This window comes from Bemisia tabaci, chromosome 8, assembly GCF_918797505.1.
Source record: "Bemisia tabaci chromosome 8, PGI_BMITA_v3".
NCBI classification, from domain to species: domain Eukaryota; kingdom Metazoa; phylum Arthropoda; class Insecta; order Hemiptera; family Aleyrodidae; genus Bemisia; species Bemisia tabaci.
In genome coordinates this window covers 2,598,756-2,625,887 of record NC_092800.1, presented here as the reverse complement: position 1 = coordinate 2,625,887, position 27,132 = coordinate 2,598,756, and the positions used below count along the sequence as shown (strand labels likewise).

The window sequence follows — 27,132 nt, the reverse complement described above, 5'->3', positions numbered from 1 at the left end:
CTAATGTTTTCATGTGGATAGTAGTGTTGCGAAAACGCCTGCAAACCGAAAGTACGCAACCGTCAACTTAGCTGACGACACCTCTAGTGTATCTTGAGGGAGTGAGACAGGCCACTAATACTGCTCCTCGAAGTGGTAGACACTGAAATGCATCTTCCTACCTCTCATGATCCTTATACTTCCAATTTTATTCCTCTTTATTTAAGTATATTTTTATAATAACAGTAACTATGGGTGTATCTCAGTTTGCAGTTTTCAGTCACAATCACAATCTACTTTTCAATCAGAAAACCAATCGGCGTAATCTGGTGAATATATCAGGATATTTTTCCTGTATTTAGAAAATTTCCTCAGCAAACTTCAAGTAATAAATTAGTCTTGTTCATCTTCAAAAAATTCCATGTCAGAAATTTTCCAGATTGCAATCTAGGTAGAGCCTGTTCCAGATAACTTTGCCGCTTTGCTTTTTTTTTAAATGCGTGAAGTACAGAATGCCTCACTCTGCGCATATAGCTATAAAGGCAAAATTATCTGGAACAAGCTCTGCAAGGTTCTTAATTTTAGTCATCAATATTTTTTTGACCTTCTCCTGTTCACCACTCACTAGACAAATGATATGATTATTTAGTAGGAAGTCTCATGTAGAATTCAATCATTGCTGTAAGTGATCATCTGGAAAAAATTTTAACTTCTCCTCATGATTTGTATTCTTTTTTGGCAGGAAAAGATGCAAGCCGAGCATTCGTCACTGGCGAGCTCTCAAAATCTATGGATAATGACGATGTGGCTGATTTATCTCTCCAGGAAATTAAATCAATACATGATTGGTTGAACTTCTATCATGACAAATATCTATACAAAGGTAAAGCCACCCCTCTGCATTTTTCATCGGATCGCGATTTCACTCATGCTCATGGAGGTTTTTTATCCTCACACTAATTGGATCGCATTCATCAAAAAGGAACCAGTGCGATTACAGTGTTTTCAAAATCGTGAGTCTTCTTCTTTCCTTTTAAAAATACTCAATATACATACGAAATTAAAATTTACACAACAATTTTCCTTTAAAATTACCATTTTCTTGGTGGGAAGCAATATTTATTTCCTATTCTGAGAGATATTATGGATAGTTATGAAGAAGCAACATTTTTACAACACTGGAATTGCACTGGTTCATTTTTGCTAAATGTGATCCAATTACTGTTTTAACCCTCTATGGCATGAATTAATTTTGGATCTGAATTTTTGAGTACACTTAAGTTATTTTGTAGCACAAAAAACAAAGAGTACCAATTTTTTTTAGGACTTTAAATTTTTGGGAATTAAGTTATTCAATAAAAGAAAAACTTTTGAAAAATTTGCAAAATCATGCTGCAGAGTAAAGATTCAATTTTTAAGAACCGGAAAATATGTTGTTTTGAATATTCAACATCATGCCACAGAGGGTTCAGCAAGGAAGCAAAAATAGACTTTTTAACTGAAATTTGGTTGATTTTAATGCAGTTTTTTTAAATTCTAGCTGAAACATGATCCAAGTAGCAACCAACAAGCTTACTTCTAAAATAAGAAGTTTATGGAGAGTCGGTTGAATTCTAACCGCCTATCCCCACAATGTGAAAATCAAACCGCTTCATGCATCTTTTTTCAGGATATACTGGGTGATTTTTAATCCCCTCCAGATCCTCTGGTTTGTCCTCTTTCTTTTGACATTTGGACGTATTTATGCAAAATGGAACTATGTGCAAGTGGAAAGATGGGGTGTGCTGGTTAGTGCTCCGGCCATAAAAATGAATGGGACTTTAAAAGCGCCAGTGACGTCAGCGGTGAGGACCAGGTACGAGGAGGCCCGACCCGTGTGACAACAATTAGGTTGTCAGCCTGTAACTCATGAGCCCTGTCCACAACGCTCTTGTCTCATGCCCATGGCTCACAAGTTAGCGCTCAGTTCCTTTTGAATTAATGTCAAATCCTGCTTTTCAATTTTCTCAAAAGAAACTATATCCACGTTTACATTGTTTCTCATGCAGCTTCAACAAGCACACCCCATGTTTCCACCTCCGTACAGTTCCTTCTAGCATAAATACATCCATTTGATCTTTTTGGTTCATTGGAACTTCGAATTTTAACAGATTTCTTTTATTTATTTCAGTATTCAAAATTTGAAGACAAGAAATTAAATATCCATAAAAAAATCTATCAAAATTCAAATTTTTATTTCAAAATGATTGCATGTCAAATGAAAGAAGGCGTTCTAAGGAATTATACAAAAAAATTAAAAATCCATCAAGTGCATCGTAATAAAATGGTTCATAAGTGGTTTGATTTTTACATTAAGGAATTGGCAAAACCGACTCCACTTAAACAGCCTCTAAAAAAGGAGGAAAGGAATCAAATAGTGCAAAAACTGTACATTGTCAACTTACCTGCTTCTCTAATTAATCACTTCGAAACAGTAAAATGAGAGGGAAAATTATTACGCTCACAATACCAAGGAATTCAATGCTGGCTAAATTTCTATATTCTTTATTTTATTTATTTGTTTGTTTCTGCACAAAAAGGCTAATATAAATATGTCAAGTTTCATGTTAATATTTAATACATTTATCAAGTAGGGGAAAGAATTGAATCACATTGTAGTAGGTCAAACTAACATTCAATCCTGAGTATACTCATTAATTTCATAGTACTCGCCGATAATTAGAATTTCTTTTTATTTCGCCTTAAAATTTTTTGCATCATAAATTTTCTTTAGATCATCTGGGAGTTTCAAGAAGAATGTATGGACTCTTTAGTCATAACGACCTCCTGAGCCTGATGACCTCTTTAAATCAAACTATCTATGTGCCAGTATTGAGAAAAGCAATGTTAAAGGGCAAATTTTTTGGCTTTCTCACATGCGTTTCCTATCATTTGTTTGGCTGTTGCATATCAGTGGCCAAACTGCAAAATCTTGTATCTCCATTTGCGACATTGCAGACTGTCATTCATACTGTATTTTTTCTTTGAAAAACTAGTTGATGTAACTTCTTGAAAACTTCCTTGATTTTTCTTCTCTGTTGGTAGAATGTTTGATATAAATTTAAAACTCTAAAGTTGACCTGTCTTAATAAAAAAAAAAAAATGAAAAAAGAGCGAAAATATTAAAACACTGCAATGAAGATAGTTGGTTTCTCACTTTTGGCATGGCTGTGTTCCACACCGTCAGCATTTGGAGATTTTTTAATACATTGTGCTCAGAAAGCTTGTTGACGGAGAAACTGCAAAGATGCATAACTTGGTTGCGGAGTTTCAAAATCTGTGCTCCTATTTTAGCTTTTAAAAGGAGACCAAACCAACATATGGCTTGAAGTTTTCCAGGATATTTTTTATGAAGTGCAGAAAAAATCACTGAAATTTTCGAAATATGATGTTCAGTAGTTTTCCATGTAGAAAATAAAGTGTGACAGGGAGTCTGCAGCGCTGAAAACTGAGATACTTATTTCTACAGTTTCACTATCATCTTGCTTTCTAGCATCAGGATACAAAATTCAACGCACAATAGCTGGCGGATTGTTACTGTTTAACAACCTATGTGCCTAGGTAGCAGCATCTGCAATAATCTGTATATTATTTTCAGTTGAATGCCAGCCTATAGTTGTGCTTTCATTTTTATTCCAGGAAAACTGATTGGCCGATACTATGATGCAACTGGTTCTCCAACTGATTATAATTTCAAGATTCAAGGTTTAATTGAAAAAGCCTTAATAGACCAAGATGCTGAGTTGGAGGAAAAGAAGAAATTTCCCCCATGCAATGTTGAGTGGAGCGAATCAACTGGGACCCGTGTATGGTGCTCAAAAAAAAGGTGCAAATAATAATCCAATCTCTATAATTGGAGCTCCCCAGGAAGTCACAGGAACATCAAAAAATTTGAATTGATATTCAAATGCTGCGTCTTTGGTAGCAATGAGGGTTAAGAAGAATTTTAAAAACCTTGTTGAAGAATTTCCTGCGAAAAAAAAATTTCAGTTTCAAGGGACAGTACTTATTTTGTAAAAAAAAAAAGAATTTGTCAACACTTATAAATTAGAAAACTGATTTCTCACTTACTTTTTTAGTACAACAGTAATCGAAGTCTTTAAGCATTTTCAATTAAATTTAAGCCCTTTCCAACTTATCCTAAAATTTAGGTAAGCATTATAAAAGTTTCATCTTTACTTGATCGATGCTTTTTTTTTTTTTTATTATTTTTTTTATGAAGTTATTGAGTTTTGATGTTATGTCAAAAAAAGAACAGCAGAAAATCATGAAGTATTTGGCATGAATTTCAGTAATTTTTTTTTCAAAAAAATTTTGCGGTCAAAAAGGATATCCAGTTTCAAATTCAAATTCAACATTAATTAATTGTATGAATTACATCAGTTAAGGCAATGCTTAATGTTGGCTTGTTTTATTTTAAAATTCTGATCTCATGAAGTGGTCAATCCTCTGTCGAATCGATCATAACAATGTTCTAGGTCCATTTCATGTGAACCATTTGCGAATGTGAGTCCTCTGTAGTGTAGTGATTTTATAGCCTGTTCCACTATCCAGAGGTCCCAAGTTGATCCTTGGTCCAGTGATTGGAGTTGCAAAATATCAAAAAAAGGCTTGATTAGGAGAAATGTAGAAAAAATGTAATAATAATTTAAAAAGAAAAAAGCTGAAAATGTAAGAAAAAAAACACCAAAAAAAACTATGTAAAAGATATCTGCTCTTTAGATAGGCTAACAAGGGGAGGCTACCGATTGTCCCTCTCAGATCGGGTTCAAATTTGGCAGAGAGATAGAACAGGTTAATATAAGAACCCGTATTTTTTTTTAGGTGCCAATGCCCAGCCGTTTTTGAGTTATGAATTTTTAAAGTTGCCGTTTTTTCGTGTCAGCGACGCGCTCAAGTTGAGCCTACTGTGCGCGCACCTTTTAATGCAATCCGAATGTCGCAGTGTTCATGTGAGACAGTTGTCCAAGCGGTAGCGCGCTCGCCTATGGTGCTGCAGGCTCGGAGTTCGATACTTGTTCCGTGTATTTAATTTTTAAAATTGATTATTTTGTTTTTTAATCGCCTCATCACAAGAAATAGTAAGTCACCTTGTAGACGTTATGATTCTAATTATTTTTTATGTATATTTTATTTTTTATTTTTTTTTTAAATGAGTGTTTGACAAAAAAGGAAAAAAAACATAATTAGCATCACAACGTCTACAAGGTGACTTACAATTTCTTGTGATGAAGCGATTAAAAAACAAAATAATCAATTTTAAAAATTAAATTCACGGAACAAGTATCAAACTCCGAGCCTGCAGCACCATAGACGAGCGCGCTACCGCTTGGATAATTGTCTCGCATGAACACTGCGACATTCGGATCGCATTAAAAGGTGCGCGCACAGTAGGCTCAACTTGAGCGGTCGCTGACACGAAAAAACGGCAACTTCAAAAATTCATAACTTAAAAACGGCTGGGCATTGGCACCTAAAAAAAAATACGGGTTCTTATATTAACCTATTCTACCTCTCTGCCAAATTTGAACCCGATCTGAGGGGGACAATCGGTAGCCTCCCCTTGTAAGACAGACTTCGCATGAAAGTAGATCTGTCAGGTTATCCTTTCAACAGCGAACCTTTTTTCTCTTTTTTCAGTGGTGGTATCGAGAGAGATTGGGTTGGAGTCCCACGTAAACTCTACACTGCAGGAGATACGAAACCTCGCTGCGCATGCATCAACTTACGCAGTAAGGAGAAGGAGATAGTGCAAAAAGGAACTTTAAGGGACAAGAATCTTGAAGAATACAAAAACTGTGATCCAAAAGCTACCTCATGCATTGTCATTGACTAGTGGTATGTTTAGCCTTTTGTTTTAGATACTCCTAAATTTTGGGTGACTATGTCCCTCCCGCACCTCACTTTTTGTCATCCACAGAGGTGTAGTGGTCAAGGCAGTTCTCTGCCAACACTGAGGTCCCGGGTTCAATCCCCGGAGGTGACTGATATTTGAGGACACTCAAATATCAGTCATCGTGACTGTGGATGACTATGCCACTCCAATACCCTGACCCTTCGAGGCAACAGGGTGCGGGAGGGACATAGTCACCCAGTAAGTAATCTGTCTGCACTGTTCGACTGGGTTGTGAAAAATCGGTAATCACTCGTAGTGTGCGTGACTGCCAGCGCTACCTATCAGTGTAGATTGCAACAACACAGTCCAACTCGGTGGAGGCATGGCCGTGCTCCGAAAAGTCCGTGCTCTGCAGCGTCCGCCACAGTCTTTGCTAAGACCTTCCGTTGGCTATCAGACGGCTGCTGAGCCTTACGGGAATATAGAGGATACACAATGTGTCAATAGTACGAAGTTAAGTTAAGGAGCACGGTCCAACTTTGGGGTGCACGACGGCAGTTGCCAATTGCCTTGGCCCCTTGAGGGCGCCTCGCCGGCCAGCCCGGCCTTACTTACTTACTTACTTACTTACTTACTCCTACATTTTGGGGAGCAATGCACTTGTGATATGTAGCCAATTTTAATTGCATTGATCTCTTGTGGAAAAATGGAAGTTCATTGCTTCGTTTAAAAATTGCCAGCCATAATGTATACCAGTTAACTGTAACCTTAGAAACAGGTGTATCTAAAAATCTCGATATTTTCACGAATTGCTCGTAAAAAATCATCGAAAGGTTTAGAAACGTTTGTCTCCAGATTGGTGTGATACTGATTCAAATTTCCTGGGTAACTTTCAAAGCAGAGCATGGACAACGTTCTTTGGAGATTAATACATTACTAGAAGATAGGGTTTTAAGTATAATAGGAAATTAATGTCGGAAAATAAGGTTGTATCTATATTAATAGATTTACCGTTATTTTTTATTTTGTAGCTACTAGGCTTTTAAGGTGATTCGTCAAGCTCAAGTGACGCGGTCAAGCTGGCATGCGATATATTACATGGATTAGGTCGAACATCTTGGCCGATTTTTAATCATTAGCGACAAAAAGGATGATAGCCCTTGCGCATGAGCCTAAAGAATCATTTTAAACCCAAAAATTGGCAAAATTTAAAGAATTGAAAGCAGAACAGTGTTAAGAAAAAAACCTCACATTCGATACAGAAATCAATAGCTGTATCGAATTCAAGGTTTTTTTCCTAACACTATTCTGCTTTCAATTCTCTGAATTTTGCCAATTTTTGCGTTTAGAATGATTTTTTAGGCTCATGCGCAGGGGCTATTGTCCTTTTTGTGGCTAAAAATTCAGAATCTACCGCGATTTTTGACCTAATCAATGAGATATATCGCATGCCAGTTCGACCAGGTCACTTGAGCTTGACGAATCACCTTAAGAACTTTGTTTTTAAATTCTTTTCTGGCCCATTTAAAATAAGCACAAAATCATCATCCACCACGAATGATGATTTACAAGGAAAAATAACTGCTAGGGAATCATATTGATTTGTCTCATACACATGTATGCAATTGTATGGCTTGTGGTGACAAATTGATTTTTGAGACTCAGGGATGAAAAATATCGTTTATAATGTCATTGTTGTCTAGACATTCAAAAGATGATAAAAAAGAAAAAAAAAAGAGAAAAAAACTGGTTTAATCGGGACGGATCTTTGTCTGAAATTTTTTTCTTTCCGTTCAATTTCAGGGATCTAATGAGACATCTGAACAAAAATATCAGCTCTTTCTTTATTTTCTTACCTGTTTATTTCTCTCAACTGTTTGTATCACTATTTTTGAGCACTAGGGAGACTGACTTCTTGCTCGCACTTTGCATCATCCACTCACTTAAGGTGTCTCCTAATCCTCTAACACTCCTTGTAGGTATTTTCAATACGATGAGTTGCCCAAAAGTCCCACCTTTGGACAACTTATCTCTACGTACGTCAAAACAAACAATTTGAAATTGTTATTCTTATTATTGACTGGTAATGGGCAAAGTAATGGCATTATTTCATATAAAGAAACTCTCCCTCTCAAAGGATAAAGACAGAAATTCCCTACCGTTAATATTTTTGAGGCCTCTGCACTGTTTTACCTTGGAAATATTTCCCCATCCGTCCATCCCTCTTATCACTTGTGCTTAATGCTTTCCTGAAACATCAGTCCTTTTACCTCAATAATTATTGCAATGTTGGTAAGCAGAACTTTAATCTAAAATCAGAGGTTCAAAAAAATACGGGACTGCAAATTGGATTTTTTGTTGTTTTTTAAAATAGTATTTTTAAACAAAGCTGCTCCATGCACTACCATGTAACTTTGAAAGCGTCCTCTTTTTACTTTTTTTTGTTAGACAAGTATTAAGAGTATAATTTAATATAAATTAGGTGCAATGTACGAATTAACGGTTTTTCTGAATTTCGTTTTTCGCGTTTCTAAGTTGTTTGTACGTTAAGTTTTCTTGACACTTATTTATGAGCGTGATGTGATAATTTATACACTTGTTCGTATGTTTGCTTCATTTTATTTGAAGCTAAGTACTTTAAGATTTTTTTATTTGAATATATTTATAAATATTTTTTAAATAAAATGTGGCGAAGTAGCTAACTCATTTTCGCCAAAATTATCAGTTAGGTGGTATTGATCCTTAGCCCTTGTTTTGCATGGTGTAAGCTAATGATACGTATCTACAGGAAGATAAAAGAAAAGCATAATTGGACAGAATAAAAACAACTGCACGTTTTGGGAAAATATCAAAACCCTCCTTTAATGTAACAGTCATAATCAACAAATAACCGAGCACTTCAATTCATCGACAAGTATAAAACTCCATCAAATTTTATTGGTCAAGATATACCTAGACTTGCGGATACTTTTTGAAATTCAACGAATCAGTAGTTAGCATTTGTTTTGAAGTATTTTCCTTTTTCCCCGTCTTGGACGCACTGCACTCGTATGATGTTGAAGTATATGTTTCCCATCAAGTCGGCTTTTGAATTTGAAGCGTTCTTCAGGCAGTTCAGTAGATTTTTATCACAATCACAATGAGATCTGCAAATTAAGAGTCAAAATGCAATTTAAGCAAAGACTTTGTGGCACAGATAATGTGAGGCCTTTGTTACCAAACCCATCACAATTCGTAAGAAAATTTCGATTTCCTCTAATACTATCTTTGAAAAGAAAACTATTGAACTTATCCCAATTGGTTATCTTCCCTCTTTTTTTTCTAAAAAAAAAAAGCTTTAACCGGTTTCTTACTTCTACTTGTGGATTGTTTATTTTCGTTTTCAGGAATGCATTATCTGTTGAAATGTCGAAAAAGTAGAATAGATTTTACATGTTTAATTTCTAAGACTTCAAATCAGTCACAACAAAAAAAAACGGTTTAAGAAAATTTTCATAAAGCCATTATCCTTGAGAACTTCTCACTATTTCTTGGAGCAAATAAGTCTTTTAGACTAAGAGGGAAAATGATACACTAACTATAAGGCCCTTTGCAGGTTCCTGTTAGTTAGTCTATTACGTACCTCCTTTGTCCATTGCAGCCACCTGTGTCCACCAAAAGGATCACTCCATTTTCTTTTTGACTTCTTTGTTTATCGCTTTGTCTCTCAATTTCAATAATCAGCCTGCTGAGCTTTGACTTATAATATTGTGTCATTGGCATATCTTGAGAGTTTTTTTTTATAAATTTGAACTACATTTTGCAATTTAGGAACCACAATTCCTGGCTCATCCGTGAAAAAACATATGTTTTTAGGGAAACTAATGGTACATACATTTTTTTAAACTGAGCCAGAAATTGTTGTTCTAATTGCAAAATTTAATCCATCTTTTCCAAGATTGCGGTACGCATTTCAGTTATAAGAGTTTATTGGAGTGATACTCACTTAGTATAAATTGAATTATTTGTTATATTGTATTTGGTACTAGAGGCCTGCACTTTGACGGGACACAAATCATGAGATCGACAGCACCTGTCTAGATACCTATCCTGACCTAGGTCAAAGTATGTTTCAGCTAAATCTCCAGTTCCACACCAAAGTGTTCCTGCAAAACATCAAACATTGATTTTAATGTGGACAGACATGTAATTGTAAAATTTAACGCAAACCTTAAAATTCTAATTTAAAGTTATTTGTTTTATCATCGGAATGGCTATTTTCCTACGAAACATATGGAGTCGCTCAGCTAGCTGGTACTGCATTTTTTTACTTCTCAGAATAATTTTGTTAAGTGTGTAGGCTTGGATGCCCTTATCGAATTGATAAAGTCAATGTGTAAAGTAACAAGTATCTCCAATGTAGTATTTCGATATCTGCAACTTTGTTAAATTTTTCAAAATTTACAGACAATTGTAAAGAAAACTGTCGGTTAGCTTCTTTCAAAAAAATAAATAAGACGTAAGTGCCGCTACCATCGTATATATTTTTTACTCTTAGCCTTAGATATACAAATTCCGTGAAAAACTATTATTAAACATTTTTTCAAAATTACTTACAGCTGTGAAATGCAGCAGATATAAGAGCTGATGGAAAAAATTAAGAATAATTTTATTATTGATATAAAATTATTTGTGAAATTTTGAACAATTGTAAATTTACTACTGTGGTATAGTTAGCTACAGTCTCTTACTTAATTACATTACGAAGAATGTTTCATTGATATTAAGTATTTTAATGTTAAGGAAGTTGACATTCTTTCCAAAATTTTTTGTGCAAAACAATGGCCAGGTAAAGAAAATTCGAACTAATCTTCTCAAAATGATGTTAATGGTTCATGATGGACCACTAATTTAATTGGTACGGTTTGGGTGCATATTTTGGCACAACGTCACCTGGTATAATCCCACTGAAGAGTGTTGAAGTGCGCTCATTCGAATGGGCTCTTGATGATACTGTCGTCCGTGTATCACTAACTCTCGGAGCCTTGTTGCTGGGTTTAATTAAATCCTTGACATCAACGTCCAATTCATGACATTGGCGCATCAGTTTCATCATTTTTTTGAAGTCTATCCTATGGGCCTTCCCCACTGATTTCAGCATATCCAGTGCTAATTTTTCTTCTCCCTGTCTACTGTAAAACACAAACCAAACAAAACATATGAAAATAGTGCCAAAAAAGTAGTAGCGTGTGTAAAAGTTTGAAAAAAACAAAATTATCGAGGCTAAAGGTAGAATTTGTGATGTATATTTTTTCCCCCCAAAATTGCAGCCTCTTACCTTTTAGAACTTTACTTTTTGCCTGAAGAAAGTTTGTCGTAGTTTTTTGAGCATAAAAAAATTAAATCATGTATCGATGGTGAAACTACCAGACCACGTATCTCGTTTACAGTGTCTAAAAATCTCTGCTCCCATCCTAATTTTTTGAAAGAGAACAAATCAATATCATTCCTTGAAATTTTCGCAAAGTTTTCTTCCCACAAAGAAGAAAACTTCACGGAAGATTTGAGCCCTGGACTTCCTTATTTGCGTAAAATACGCTCTCAACACGTACCATGAATTCCCCCATCCCTCACTACCCTAGTAGTAATGGCTCTTAAAAAAAATTCTACAAAAAGTTGTCTAAAAAAAATGTAAAAAACATGTAAATTTTAAGTAAAAAAACTCTTAAAATACTCGTTTTAAGAAACCTTTTGGAGGAATTCTTTTAAATAAAAAAACAAGCAGGAAAGTTCTAATACAGTCGTATTAGAAAAGCGCTCAGGTATTAGTAAATGTATTTAGTGAAGAAAGGACGTATAAACTCCGTCGACTTGGCTGGGAAATGGAAATAAAACATCAGCTGATAGCAAACAAAGGTTACCAAGGAAACCGTAAACGCGTATTTTTGTTTCCCAAAAATGAGCTCACCGTTGAGCTCATCAGGCGCGTTTTTTTAGGCTTCATTTGAGTTCAACGATCAATTTTGATAAGAATTACTCTACCGCTAAGAAATTTTCTTATAGACAAACGATCGAAACTACCTGCGCATTACGTTAAACGCATAAAATACAGTTTTCACAGCTTTATTTATTTTAAAAATGGACCCCCCCCCCCCCCCAAAAAAAGCCTCCACATCGATGAGCTGGTGCGCCATTTAAACGCATTAGCACTAGTATACTAGTACTCAGAGGCAAGTCGAAATCAAAAAGCGCTGCCTATCGGCTGAGCGCTTAATAGTGTTATTTTAATTAAAAGGAAACGTATTTTTTTCGTAATTTTCAAGTGGTTTTGAACTAAACTTTAAGTTCTCTTAAAATTTACGAGTTTTTTACAACGTTTCTCAACAGCCACTGCTACGAGGGTACTCATCAGTCTGAACAAAGGAAAATAAATTTTAGCTATCAAAAAATAAGGAATTGCTCCGTAGAGAAGTTAAAATAGTCGAATTTGTTCCTTGCGCCTTGATACAAGAATACAACTATTCGTGCTTTATGGATGTCTATGTTGCATCAACCGTAATTGAAGGCGCTCTGGCTTTCCTTGCCTCCGTAGTAACGCGGTCCGTGCGTTGTTGCAAGTTTCCGACATGTTCATTCAGCTTCGTTCGTCGTTTTTTAGATAGAGGAAAGTAACTGAATTCCCAAGTTAAAACATTGACACAACAGTGGAATACTTTGCAAGGATATGACTATGAAATTTTCATTAAAAGTTATCTTGAAATTTTTACATGGAAATCATATTCTTGAAAATATTAAATTTATTTTATCAGTGTCGCAACCTTGGAATTGAATTACATTCCATAGTTCGAGAAACTACGAACGAAGTCGATGGAGCATGCCAGGGACTTGCAACTTGCAACAACACGCAGATCGGAGGCAAGCACTGCCAGAGCGCCTTCAATTAATGTTGATGCAACATGGACATCCATAGAGTACGAATAATTGTATCACTTGTATCAAGGCGCTACGAACAAATTCTAGTGTTTTAACTGCTCGACGGAGCAATTCCTTTTTTTAAAGCTGAAATTTCTTTTCCTCATTTTAAACTGATGGGTTCAGGGGATATAGGGTACGTTCATGTCGGTGAGAGCTTATGTAACGAGAAAAATAAAATATAGGGCTCATATGATGAAATGTTTTCATCTTCAAAGGAAGTTAATTTACAATGGACCAGTAGACAAGGTACGAACCCAAGCATTCTGGTACATATTTCTCAACTAAAAGTTCATAGAACACGATTCGCGCAACAGAATTTACTGAAAGCGGATCGTAACTAAGATGTCTCATGTTCCTTGACGCGTAAATTTAAACCTCCCGCTCATGAGAAAACAAAAGTCCACGTGAGTCAAATTGCGCCCTATAAACGTTCCGTAGCAGTCTCTATGCGCGCGGTATGCAAATATGGCAACCTCGAATTCGATGTTTCAGCTCACAATCAGTAATAATTTCAGAGTAGGAAATCAGGAATGCCATATATTTACTCAGTTTTGGAAAGTCCTCTACTTTAACAGCACGCCTTCAAATACGCAAAATGCAACAGACGTTACGGTCCTGTACTACGTATGTAACCATCGGCATCAGGCGCTAGATCTTGTCACTCTTGCTACTACGGTGATGAGCGAGCTTCGCCTACCTACATCATGGTATACGACAATCGGTCGTGTAGCGATAGAAAATCTAATCTTGCTTTGCGACGATGCAAATACCTATTATGCCGTAGTAACCTCAGTTTTTTTTTTGAAGCTATATGATAAGTAACTTCATGTCGGATCTAGGAGTGTGTTCAGGTATTCATAGCATGCCTATGAAGAGAAGTGATAACGAAGTCTAAAAAAATCTACGTTTTCGACAGGAATGATCGAAGCCAAATGTTTTCTATCGATTAAATGTTGCATTACAACTTTAGTATTATTCCTTTTGCATGCTTATCTAAAATCATTTCCGCGTCGCAGATGATGATTTTAAGACCGTGTCTAGGATCAAAAAATTTCCGCGGTGAAACGTGATTCTTTAATTAATTCAACGACTCGCCTACCTGGATATGGACGCATCTCTGCCAAACGAACTATGTGAATTAAGACATGAGCCCTGATACCCGTAAGAATATATGCAATACAGGGCTCACGGCATAATGCACATAGTTCCGTTTGGTAGGAATACGTCCATATGATGAGCCAAACCGGATGGACGCGCAGTGGGTTTTCCGCCGAAAATAATTATTTCGTTGAAGTAGGTGGTTGAGAAAGATATAAAGAATTGAGAATGGAGCCCTTGCATGTGCCAAGAATTTGCAACACAAACCCTGATTCGTGTGTAAAATTTCGCGAGAAACGCGATTGTGCCACTGGTTTTCTCTGAAATAAACGCTAAAACTCAAAAAAAGCTCTCGAAGTTGTGGCCGTGATGGAGGGGATCTGCCACGCTATCCTGAGAGTCCACCTCTATATCAAGCTAAACTCTCCATGAAAAGACAGGGGGCAAAGACATTGACAGAGTTGCCACTTCGTTTAGGGACTCCAAAACTGAAAACACAGCAACCCTCTGCCGATGTATTTGCTCCCTATCTTTGCATGGAGCGTTTAACTTGAGATAGAAGTGGACTCTCAGGGTAGCGTGGGGTATCCCCTCCATTCCTCAGCCGGGGAGCTTTTTCTGAGCTTTGGAGTTCCTTTCTGAGAGAATCAGCGGCACCATCGTGATTCTCGCGAAATGTTACGCATTAAAATGTACTTAAGTCGCAAATCCTCACACACGAAAGAGCTCCATTTTCGGGATTTTCTCCGGTGAAATGTGTCGGAATCCATCGCGATGTCGTCCTTCTTGTGAATCGCGGTATTGTCAACTTGAGAAATCCGCCACTGCGCAACTTCATGCTGCCGTTCTAAAGAAAAACGCTGTATGAACACTCGAGACCTGCCAAATTTCTCCGAATAAAACATGCGTTTTTGAAGGAAGGTATTCGTATTTCTCATTGAAATTTTCAGATATTTTAGATCAAATACCGAACTAAATTTTTCGTAAAATTCGAAAAAAATTGTTCACAACGTTCCAAGAAGATTTGGGTTTTATTGAAAGGAATCTGGCAACGTCTAAAGGCTCAAACGGCGTATTTCTTTAGCACGGCATCTTGACTGTCGCACAGTGGATCGAGTCAATAGGAGAGGTAGGACAAAATTTGGAAACTTTAAACGCTTACAACTTCGTTTATACAAAAATTTGAAGCGCTCTAAAAGTGGTTCCATTGGTTTCCTCGTAACATTTTCCTCCAATACTCCCGTGTTATGGAAAAACGCCGTATGAACCTCCAGGCGTTGCCAAATATCCTTTGATAAAACACGAATTTCCTGGTAAACGTGAATATTTTTCTTCCAGTTTCTCATATAATTTTGTTCGCAATTTCACCTAAAGTTCCTGAAAATTTTAAGGAAAAATATTCAGATCTTGCCTCAAAAATAGACATTTTATCGAAGGAAATTTGGCAACTCTCGAAAGTTCATACGGGCCGTATGATAGGTACGGCGTCCTTCCTTAGCACAGCTGCAGAATAGCACCCCTTGCAATTTAAAATGTGACGAGATGAACATCAAAAGTTGCGATTTTAGTAAAAAAAATGTCATTTCGTCCTACACTGGAAAAAAAAGTCGCTTGGATCTAGAGTTCAGACTCTCGGAAACAATGACAATAAGAAAAAATACTCTTGATTTAATCGGATTTTTGCTTGAGTCGAAAGGAAATCCGCTGAAATTAAGAGGCTTGGTTCTCGAACCAAGCGAAAATCCTCTTGAATCGAGAGAATTTTTTTCTTGTCCACGTTTTTAAGTGTCTGGACTCTAGATCCAAGCGACTTTTTTTCCGGTGGACCTCTCGATTTGACTCGCACCACCGTGCGTCGACTCATCCTCATCCGCAACGATGAAGATTTCAGCACAGCTATGAATGGGTGTCGCCTTGAGCGCGCCGTATTGGTTTCCGTTCCGTCCGTAATGCTACTTACGCCTACTAAGTACCTATATTGTTACCCGGGTTAACGACGCTGGTGACAGCCTAATGGTTCTAATCCGCCAACGGACCGCTGCAAGGCGAATTCCTCCGGTTTATTACATCGGCGCTCTCTAGTGTTTCGTCATGAAATAGCTACATGTTCCTATCGATTGGTGTTAGTACTTGTGTTGGTATTGGTTAGGGCGATTCGCGAAGTTGGAAAAATTCATGTCGTATCAAGGGAAATTTGGCAACTCTCGAATGTTCATACGGCGTTCTTCCCTAGCACGGCAGTGTAGTCGGTACGCGATTCTCGGATCGGTGTCTACAGATAATTTGCCGTTGCGTGGATCTCGATCTCGACGTGCTAACGGTGCAGGAGCGAGCGGCCGCCGTGTCCACTGAAAAAAAAAATCTCGGTGATATTACTAAGAAAATGGTAAAATTACCAAGAATTCAGGGTTCTATTTGATCCCAGTTTTTATTGGTAAAATTACCATTTATGGAATTGGTAATTTTACCGAGAAATCTCGGTACAAATATTGACTTTCTCGGTAATTTTACTGGACCCTGGTAAAACCGCCAATATTTTTTATCTACTGGGGTAGAATTACCGAGATAAAACGGCAAAGTTACCAGGAATTGATTACCAATTAAAGTGGTATTCTTACCTGAGAAAAACAGTAAAAATACCGGTTTTTAGGTAAGCTTACCAGCCTGTCTCGGTAAAATTACCAATAATTGGTAAAAAAAGAGAGATGGTAAAGGTACCAACGGACCTTGATAAAAACGCCGAGAATTTTTTTTCAGTGGCGTATTATCGTATTTTCGACGTTAGTGCGTTGTGCCATCTCATATGAGCCCCTTAAAGCAACCCTTTGAGCATGAAGCTATACGGTCGTCAGGGTTTATCTCGGTGGCGAGGCGTGAATAGTCGACTATCGATATTTATCCATTTGAAGCTATGGTAAAGAATCGATTATCAAGGTGTTCGTTGCGATCACCCTGTTAATCGATCCTTTTCCATAGGTTTAAATGGCAGATGAATCGATATATCGCGAAACACGTCACGCCACTGGTTCATATGTGTGTGTATGCTGGATTTTCGTTTTCAGTTCTTAACTTTTTTCCACTTAATTGAAGCGTTCTTCAAGTTCCGAAATGTGACGACTCAATTCAATGAGTATAACGAGAACTTACGTGTGTAATAAACAACAAGTCTCGGGTCGAATCCTCGATAGCCGTCCTCATTAAGAACGAACATCTGTGAGAATTCGTTTTATTCTTCGCTCTCGCAATTGAATCCTTGAAGCTTGATGCTTGGGAAATTATGCTATCAGGCAAAGAAATCAGCAATCAGACTGTTTCCTTAGCCAACGTCGATGTTTCAGTTTTCCCCATTCCCGCCCCCCGTTTCCCACCATCAAGACCATGTTGAAAATTGAGGTCAATATATTAGGAATTGGACGTACTAACGGAAGTAAATTATGGGGGAATACATTTTTTTCGAGTTTGGATTACGTTTTGCAATAAGAAACCACTTCTTTTGGGCTCTTTCATAAAAGCACGTATCTGCACAGGGAAACCAATGGCATATATCGACGGTGAAACTACCAAACCACGTATCTCGGTTTGCGACGTCGCAGACTTCCTGTCATACTTTATTTTTTAAATGGAAAACTACTTAACATCCAGTCTTGAAAATTTCTGTGATTTTTTCTCTTTGTGCTGAGAAAATTCCGTGAAAATTTCAAGGAATGATATTGATTTGGTGTACTTCAAAAAAATAAAATGTGAGCGTAGATTTTTAAACACCGCAAACGAGATACGTGGTTTGGTAGTTTCACCGTCGATATCGTCACCTTCCAGGCAAAGTATCACAAGCGCCATGCGACGTTTAAAAATTTCCGCCGCCATTTTATTTCTTTACTGAGAAATTGTTGGTTGAATCTGTTTGGAAATTTCACTAAATTTTATCGGCAGCACAAATAAAATTCAGTGAAATTTTCAGACAGCTTCGTTATACAATTTCTCTGTAAAAAAATAAAATGGCGGCGGAAATTTTTAAACGTCGCATGGCGCTTGTGATACTTTGCCTGGAAGGTGACGATATGTTTTTTCCCAAACGGGCCAGAAATAGTGGTCCCTTATTGCAAAATTTATAGGTAATCCATTTGTACACCTATATCATCCGGTTCCACCAGAAGAATCGCTCAGTTTTCTCTTTTCCTTCTTTGTCTATCGCTTTGTCTATCGATTTCAATTATTTGCCTGCAGGCTGCCATGCCACGCTAAGAATCGATTTTTGGCCATTGATTTAAATTGAGAAATGACTTCGACGTCAACTTGCGAGTTTCACTTGTGAACATGATCAAACTGTTTCTCGGAGTTGATCAGAGTTGCAGAGTGTTTGTCGTCGAATGAAGGGGAGTGAGTAGATCAGCGAATCTATTGAGCAACCTAGATCGATAACCTGTCGAGCGATGCCATCGATTACAGGATGTCTAATCGGTCCCCAAAAGTCCCCAATGTCCCCGATTATCCCCGATTTTGGAAGGGTGTCCCCGATATCCCCGAAAGTCCCCAATTTTCCAGTTCAAGTACCCAAAAAATGACAAAAATCGTCTTGAACACCGGCATTTTCAAATTTTCGGCGGAGCGCTAAGAACAGGAATAAAAAACTGAAGTGTTGCTTGGTTTTTCGTATGTTTTCATCGGTTCAACATGCCTTGTAAAACTGGTCGTATAAAATGCGCCTTTTAACGCTCTAACTAGCTTCCTTTCCCTTACTATTTTGGGAGAAAAGTCCCAGATTTTGTTGAAAAAACACCCCTAAAAGTCTCTGAAAGTCCCCAATTTTGGTTTTTCATAGCTGGTAGACACCCTGAATGAATGAAATCGCAAAGACTTGACTTCTTCAGTCCAAATCATTCGACGAAGGAGCAATTGAATGCCAGCGATGAATCCGCAGGAATTGACGCCTTTTTTTCTACTCCAGCGTTTAAGTCTCCCGCCCTATTAGCAGAACTCGGAGGCATGCGGTGATTCATACCTCGCCTACTGATATTTTCTGCTGGAAAATGAGTAATTGGACGGAATGTCCCAAGCAATCTGCTTAAAATTAACCTTTTTCTCTCTTTTCATATTGGACAGGGTTGCCACAGTCCGGGAAAACCGGGAAATGTCAGGGAAAATTTGTCAAATCACCTTCATTTGCTTTCTAGATTGGGTTTGAGATTTTGAACCAGAAATGCCTGAAAACTATTTTCAATTATGCCTTCTTAACCATCCGTCATATCTTCCATTGTCAGGGAATTTCACCAAAATGTGTCAGGGAAATGTCAGGGAATTTCATTTTCTACATTCTGTGGCAACCCTGATTGGAAGAACGGCCGCTGCAGCGAGATCATACTTCATGATGTACTTATCATCATACTTGTATATGGACTAATAACAGAATCTCAGGAAAGGCTCGGATAATAATCGTGCAGAGCCAATTTTATAGCTATAAGGAATATTTATAATAATAAAAAAAGACATTCATCATCTACAGATGCCTTCTTAAACATTAATCAGGGGGTACACCCCCGAGAGCTTCGCGGTCCAACCTGTAAGCGTTTTGCGCCTCACGCGTTTCTCTTATGCCGCCGTGCTAAAGAAGAACGCAGTATGAACCTTTAGGCGTCGCCAAATTTGCTTCGATTAAAGTTGAATGCATTGGGAAAGTTGCTAATATTTTCCTTCTAATTTTTCAGACAATTTCGTCCGCAATTTCATCTATATCATCTGAAAATTTTAAGGGAAAATATGCTTAACTTTCTTCAAAAATACGTGTTTTATCTGGGGAAATTCGGCAACTCTCGAATGCTCATACGGCGTTCTTCCTTAGCATGGCAGTATGATAATATGTGTTACAGAGTAAGATTTTCTCTTATCACGGGCTATTTCCGTCTGCAGCTGAGTTTCAGACGCCATAGAAATTGTTTTTATTCTAGACTTTTGAAGCAAGTCCTTGACGAAGTTTGATGGATACTTTTACCGAAAGTCACACTTTTTACCCTGCGATACGGGGTCGGGCTTATCCTTACCGGTCCTTAAGAGCTCAATGAAAAGCTAAAAACTAAGGAGCCAATCAGAGAGCGGCACAGACAGAGACCCCACACCAACAATCTCAGCAAATTAATTGGGTGAGGCAAAAGTTTAGTTCGGAATTCAACGCTACGTTTCGCCTACTGCGATGATTGAACTTGTCAGGGTGATTTCGTCACGCTCAAGTGACGTGGTCGAACTGGCATGCGATATATCCCATTGATTAGGTCAAAAATCTCGGCAGTTGTTGAATTTTTAGTAAAGAAAAGGACGATAGCCCCTGCGCATTCATTCTAAACCCAAAAATTGGGAAAATTTAAAGAAATGAAAGCAGAATAGTGTTAGGAAAAAAACCTCGCATTCTATACAGAAATCAATAGCTGAATCGAATTCGAGGTTTTTTTCCAAACACTATTCTGCTTTCATTTCTCTGAATTTTGCCAATTTTCGGGTTTAGAATGATTCTTTAGGCTCATGAGCAGGGGCTATCGTCTTTTTTTTTGCTAAAAATTCAAAATCTGCCGAGATTTTTAACCTAATCGATGCGATATATCGCATGCCAGTTCCACCACGTCAATTGAGCTTGACGAATCACCTGAACACTATATTGGCGAAAGACAGCGGCACGGTATCTATAAAATATATTGTTCTGGGTACAGATATGGCTAGAGTACCTGTATAGGGAGAGTAGCGACAGATCTGAAACTCCGAAAGTCCATCAGGCCTTCACCGATGCCTCCGCGAATAAAGTTAGGGCCCAAAAGGGCAGCCAACCTATGAATTTCGAATGTCCAGAGCGATTTACAAATACAATTGTTACGAACCGTCGTTTAGAAAGCATGTATTTGGCTTACTTTTTGCATAAATTTACTTACTTTTGCGAAAGAACGCTCATTTATGTACATTCTTAGCCATCTTGGTTAGAATTGAAATCTGTAGGCTGGCAGTGAAATTTTGTGTGTTAGAAGTTGCTCAGAAGGGTGGCTGCACTTTTGGGCCCTAAGCCCTCCATGAACCGATCTGTCGCTACTCTCCCTATACAGGTACTCTAGATATCGACGGTGAAACTACCAAACCACGTATCTCGGTTTGCGACGTCGCAGACTTCCTGTCATACTTTATTTTTTAAATGAAAAACTACTTAACATCCAGTCTTGAAAATTTCTGTGATTTTTCCTCTTTGTGCGGAGAAAATTCTGTGAAAATTTCAAGGAATGATATTGATTTGGTCTACTTCAAAAAAATTAAATGTGAGCGTAGATTTTTAAACACCGCAAACGAGATACGTGGTTTGGTAGTTTCACCGTCGATATGGCATTCCTCTACCAAGCAGTGCTCTAACGTCCTCATGTGAGACGATACAAATCCAACAACGACCGTGAGAACCGTGTCACGGCGCAGCAGCGCACAGTAGAACCAACTATCGGGGCTTGAAATTTTGCGTACTGAAAATTTTGATGTCAAATGGACGTTATTTCTACCGAACAGATAACTGTATGCGGGTGGGAAATATGAAGTGTGCTCGTTAGTCGAGGGACGTAAGAATGAATGCGAATTATAAGGCGCCAGTGACGTCAGCGGCCACGACCGAGACGACGCGACGATCCGATTCATCCTCACTGAAAAAAAATCTTGGCGTATTTACTAAGAAAAGGGTAAAATTACCAAGAATTCAGGGTTCTATTTGATCCCCGTTTTTTCTTGGTAAAATTGCCGTTCACGGAATTGGTAATTTTACCGAGGAATCTTGGTAAAATTATCGAACTTTCTCGGTAATTTTACTGAACCTTGGTAAAAACGCCCGTATTTTTTATCGACTGTGGTAGAATCACCGAGATGAAATGGCAAAGTAACGGGAAATTGATTACCAATAAAAGTGGTATTCTTACCTGAAAAATACAGTGAAAATACGGGTTTTTAGGTAAGCTTACCAATCCGTCTTGGTAAAATTACCAATAATCGGTGAAAAAGTGAGATGGTAAAGGTACCAACGGACCTTGGTAAAAACGCCGAGAATTTTTCTTCAGTGCATTGACTCGCCCCATTGTACGGCGGCGGCGCTGGTCTCGGCTCAGCTCAGCGTACGAGGATCAGTGCCGGATGCCCTCATGGCCTCGTCCCCCCCCCCCCCCCCCCCCCCCCCCCCCCCCCTCGGTGGGCCCCGATGGCTCGTCACACTCAAACTTTGTAAAGCTAAACCGGAAAACCGGAATGCACTCGGCGTTTTCACGTATGGCCGACGATTACACCTGGACGTCGTCGAGCGAAAGAGGTTATCCCCTCCTTGGGGTGAGCCCTGGGTCGTGTAAGAGCGTAGGCGAATGGAGGCTCACGTTACTACGGTGGCGTGTTTTTTACGACAGCGGTTGGAGTGATGTATGCGCTCCGAGTCGGTTAATCACGGTGGGTCACGCGCGTGCAATGCCAGGCATGCACCGGCACCCGAAATTTAGTTCCGCCGCCAGGGCACAAAACCCGACCTCGAGCCACGAGCAAGTTGAAGCTCAACCGAGAGGAACCGATTTACTTCAAGATTGAACCTGGAAAAAGAGGTTTGAGGTTTCGCTCCTACAGTCGGCCGGCTCATTAGTGAAATTGATAGACAAAGCTGTAGACAAAGGAGACGAAAGGGAAATGGAGGGATCCTAGTCTGCCGTGCAAAGGAAGAACGCCGTAAGAGCATTCGAGAGTTGCCAAATCTCCCCGAATAAACAAATGTATTTTTGAAGAAAGTTGTGGCTATTTTTCCTTGAAATTTCCAGATATTTTAAATTTAATTGCCAACAAAATTGTCTGACAAATTTGAGGAAAAATATCCCGAATTTTCCGGGAAAATTCGTATTTTATCGAAGAAAATATGGCAACGCCTGAATGTTCCTACGGCGTTTTTCCCCAGAGGTCCAGTTACACGATCAAATTGGGCCTCTCGTTGGTCGCATCCTCACCTCAGGTCTTTTTCCACCAATCAGAGCTTCAATTTGATGGCTCAATTTGATCGTGTAACTGGACCATAGCACGGCAGAGAGGTAGATCCTCCAGTAACCACTCTCCGCACTGATTTCCGCCAAAAAATTATGCGAGGGCATTCCACCGTACACCCCCCCCCCCCCCCCCCCCCCCCCCTAGGCGTTTATCACTGTCTCTGCCCCAAGGACTACACAATGGGAGGCGTCGCTCCGAATGGCGCCAAGCGGAGTTCCTGAGTGACGTCACAAAGCGGCTGAAAAGTTAGGAAGTCTGTTGATGATGAGCGGGAGTCGGGAATCTGCGGCACTGCCAGTAAATGCTGGAATTAAAGATGCGCCGTCACGCCGCTAACCCATGTTTTAAACGCTCATGGTCACGCTATTCTTTCGCCTTCCGCTTTGGCAAAAGCGTCAATCGCTATCATGCTATGCAGCTGTTTGTGTCTGTTTCCCATCCCCCCCCTCCCCCTGATTTAACGTGGGAAGGGAAAGCATGTGTCGAGAAAGAAATGCGTCAGAATGCATAATTCATGTGTGAATTGGACGTATTTCTACCAAACAGATCTATGTGGAGGTGAGAAATATGGGGTGTGCTCTTTAGTTCTCTGGCCGTAAGAATAAATGAGAATAATAAAGCGCCAGTGACGTCAGCGGCGACGATGGAGACTCCGATCCGCGGATCCGTGTCTTTAACTAATGAGCCCTGTCCACAACGCTCTCTTGTCATGCCCGCGGCTCATGAGTTCCGCATTCAGTTGGCACATGGGTCTGTTTGATAGAATGTACAATCCCGCTTTTCCAATTCTTCAAAAGGAATCACGCCCACTTTTACATTGCTTCTTATGCAGCTTCGACGAGCACACCCCATATTCCTCACCTCCACATAGGTCTGTTTGGTAGAAATACGTCCAATTAATGATGGTAAAACTGCAAAAACGCATAACCCATCTGTTGAGCCTCGAGCTCGTCTTAGTTGTTTTGTTTTTCCATGTAAGATCAGCATCAGTTTTTACGTAGGTGAATCTTCGTACACCGAGAAGAAAGATTGGTATAATTTACCATCCCTCACGCTGTATTTCACACAGCGTCGATTCAAAGTCAATTCTGCCAGAAAAAGGTAAGCGTTACTATATACTGGTACAGGTAACCATTCCTTTGGCAGAATCGACTTTGAATTCACGCTGTGTAAAGTACAGTGTGAAGGAATGGTAAATTCTACCAATCTTTTTTCTCGGTGTACGACAATTTTTGCGTCTCTTTATTTTTTCCATGAATATGTTTTACAAAGTTATGAAAACTTTCGAATAGGTTAATAATTCGTCAATAAATATTTGTCGGTAATTGTTATCAAAACAAGGTTTATTTTTTTCCCTGCTCAGCTATGTTTCTTCTACTTCCGCTGAGCTGATCAGCGCCCGATCTGCTTCAAAAGTTTTAGAACAATAAACGTAGGTCAGTGCTACAGTTTGGCACCAATGAGAGACGTTAGATGTAGTGACAGATCGTACTATTTTGACGATAAATCGATTGATCTGATCAGTTCAACCAATGAAAATGGCTCGTGAGGGCGTTCGCAACGAAGACCTTCCCTGGTAAAAATTGGCAGTAGAATGTGTGTTCCAAAATACTATAGACCTAAAGCCGGATGTAAGATTTCCAATAGCTTCTGTAGCCGGTTGTACAATTTCTCATAGCCTTTTATAGCCGATGGCGATTAAGCAACAGCCAGACGATAAAGTTTATGCTAAACGTTACTAATTACAGATACTAGGACTTAGTTAGTTTTTGGACTACCGCTCTCTTTTTGTGCCGTAGTATCTTGATTTATTTTGCGAGGAAAGCTCCCTACTTTTGAAGGATGCTTGTAATTCTTAATATGTTGAAGCGCCTTCAATTTCTCATGATACTGTGCAATACCTCTGGTGTGAAATAGTTGCTTCAGACACCGCGCCGTGGCACGCTGCGGCGAGGCGGGCGGCAAAGAGCGCGTAACGCGCATTGGCGCCTACAAACCTAACAAGGATACTTCACGCAATGCGCAATGCGTGAAGTATCCCTGTTAGGTTTGTAGGCTCCAGTGCGTCGCCGCTCCGCTTTGTGTTATGCTCTAATATTTAATCTCGCGGAGTCAGCGTCCTTCCACTCATGATTTTGAAATGTTTGCTCACTCTGTATGGAATATTCTCATTTTAATTGATGAAAAAAAAATATGTTTTAAAGGAAAATATAATGTGTGTTTTGTAAATATTAAGGTAGATCCGTATCAAACTTAATGATTTCCAAAGCACACGAATTTCTACACAATTTCTTATAGCCGCTTATAGCCAATGGCGATAGGAACTAAAGCCCGACTGTATACTTTTTTGTAGCTTCGTATAGCCCGCCTATATGATTTGCTCCGCTTTCTACAGTCAGCTATATGATTTTCAATAGCCATCTTTAATCGGCTATAAGAACTCCTATGGTATTTTGAAACGCAGCTCCTACTGCCAATTTTTACCAGGGTTAGTCAACGATTCTTTCATCATATAGCTTCAAAAGGGACAAAAATTGATAGCCACAGTGCTATCATTTCCCGGAATATATTCCGAAATTCGGAAATTTTCAAATAATCGGAATTTTTCCAGGAATCTTCGGAATCCCCGGAATTTTCAGCTATTTTCGGAATTTCCTCGAAATTGCGGGTTTTCGCCAGTTTGACCATTAACTTGATCAAATTTAGGGACTTTTTGATCTTTGACGATTTTCGGAACTAAATCCGGGCGTGTTTCGGAATTCTTCCCCGGAAGTTTTGAAAAATCAGAATTATTTCGGAACCTTTTGATGAAATAAAATGGCAGCACTGGATAGCCGATTATTCACGCTTCGCCCCTGGTAAGATAGGGACGTATGGGAAATTGGTAAGGGTGCGTGGACTCCGAAAACATGGAGCACTCTCAGAGACCACTGAAGACTCCAACAAAAACTGAAGGCAGTTAAGGGTTCTTAACTCTCCTGCGGGTCCTCTCACACTGAAAAAAAATTCTCGGCGTTTTTACCAAGGTCCGTTGGTACCTTTAGCATTTCACTCTTTTTACCAATTATTGGTAATTTTACCAAGACCGGCTGGTAAGCTTACCTAAAAACCGGTATTTTTACTGAAATTTTTAAGGTAAGAATACCACTTTCATTGGTAATCAATTCCCGGTAATTTTGCCGTTTCATCTCGGTAATTCTACCACAATCGATGAAAAATATTTGCGTTTTTACCAAGGTCCAGTAAAATTACCGAGAAAGTTCAATAATTTTACCGAGATTTCTCGGTAAGATTACCAATTTCATAAATTGTAATTTTACCAAGAAAAAACTGGGATCAAATAGAACCCTGAATTCTTGGTAATTTTACCATTTTCTTGGTTAATACACCGAGATTTTTTTATCAGTGTATGCGGTGCAAGTCTCACTTGAACTATTGTACGACGAAAAAGATGAGAGCAGAGAAATTATGACACAGAAACTGTAACGCACATGCAGTCCGCCCCGTGATGTGCATTCAAAGATGTCCCAGTGTCACCGCAGAATGAGGACGAACTTAGCGAGTAGTTCTCAAGTGACTTTGCTTTTGTACTTCATTGCTGACACTTGCTGACACACTTTCGTACTTCATCACTGAGTCTATGGAAGAATTTTTTTCAGGAGATTTATTTTTCTCAAGTTCGAGTAAATATTTGGAATTTGAGTGCTCAAAGGAATAACTCTCAGTTCTTTAGTGTGTCCTCAAAAAAAAAAAAAAAAAAAATGATGAGCGTAGTGTAGGACGACGGTATGACACTCATCCCCAGCTAGCCTTTTCCAACGGAAAAATCGCGATATTTTGAAATTAAGTTGCTATTTTTTCCGATTTTTGGTAATCAAATCGCTAGGATCGTCAACATCTGAGCGATTATCCTCGATCTCGTTGCGCTTTTTATCGCGCTTAAAATGGCGCTCGATAAAATCGAAATTTTATTTCAATTTATAGCTATTTTTTGCTCGATGATATTGCGAGAAATCACTGCGATGAAATCACGATTTTATTGCAAATTTATACCATGAAATCGTAATTTATCGCAATTTTTTACCCGATAATATTGCAACATATCGACGTTGATAAAATCGCGACACACTCTCCGATCAAATCGCAACTTTTCGCAATCACTGCTAAATCGCACTGGAAAAAAAAAGATTGGTAGAATTTACTATTCC

The 27,132-nt window shown here is 38.7% G+C and overlaps 2 protein-coding genes across 4 annotated transcripts in view; one reads left to right on the top strand and one right to left on the bottom strand.

The window, feature by feature from the left end:
• LOC109036026 (neuferricin) overlaps nucleotides 1-26,349 on the top strand; it is a 30,152-nt gene extending 3,803 nt beyond the window's left edge. The window contains exons 2-5 of one of the 3 annotated variants that reach the window (XM_072303492.1): nucleotides 722-862; nucleotides 3,658-3,844; nucleotides 5,659-5,856; nucleotides 26,331-26,349. In XM_072303492.1, the coding sequence (XP_072159593.1) occupies nucleotides 722-862; nucleotides 3,658-3,844; nucleotides 5,659-5,854 (524 nt within the window). In that variant the 3' untranslated portion in view covers nucleotides 5,855-5,856; nucleotides 26,331-26,349. Of the gene's footprint in view, nucleotides 1-721; nucleotides 863-3,657; nucleotides 3,845-5,658; nucleotides 10,366-26,330 lie in introns of those variants that run through there. The other 2 variants (XM_072303491.1, XM_019049928.2) reach the window with 2 other exon arrangements.
• LOC109036027 (uncharacterized) overlaps nucleotides 8,690-27,132 on the bottom strand; it is a 34,395-nt gene continuing 15,952 nt past the window's right edge. The window contains exons 2-4 of the mRNA XM_019049930.2: nucleotides 10,787-11,025; nucleotides 9,840-9,999; nucleotides 8,690-9,000 (exon numbers count right to left, since the gene is read on the bottom strand). Of these exons, the coding sequence (XP_018905475.1) occupies nucleotides 8,841-9,000; nucleotides 9,840-9,999; nucleotides 10,787-11,025 (559 nt within the window). The 3' untranslated portion in view covers nucleotides 8,690-8,840. The remainder of the gene's footprint in view (nucleotides 9,001-9,839; nucleotides 10,000-10,786; nucleotides 11,026-27,132) is intronic.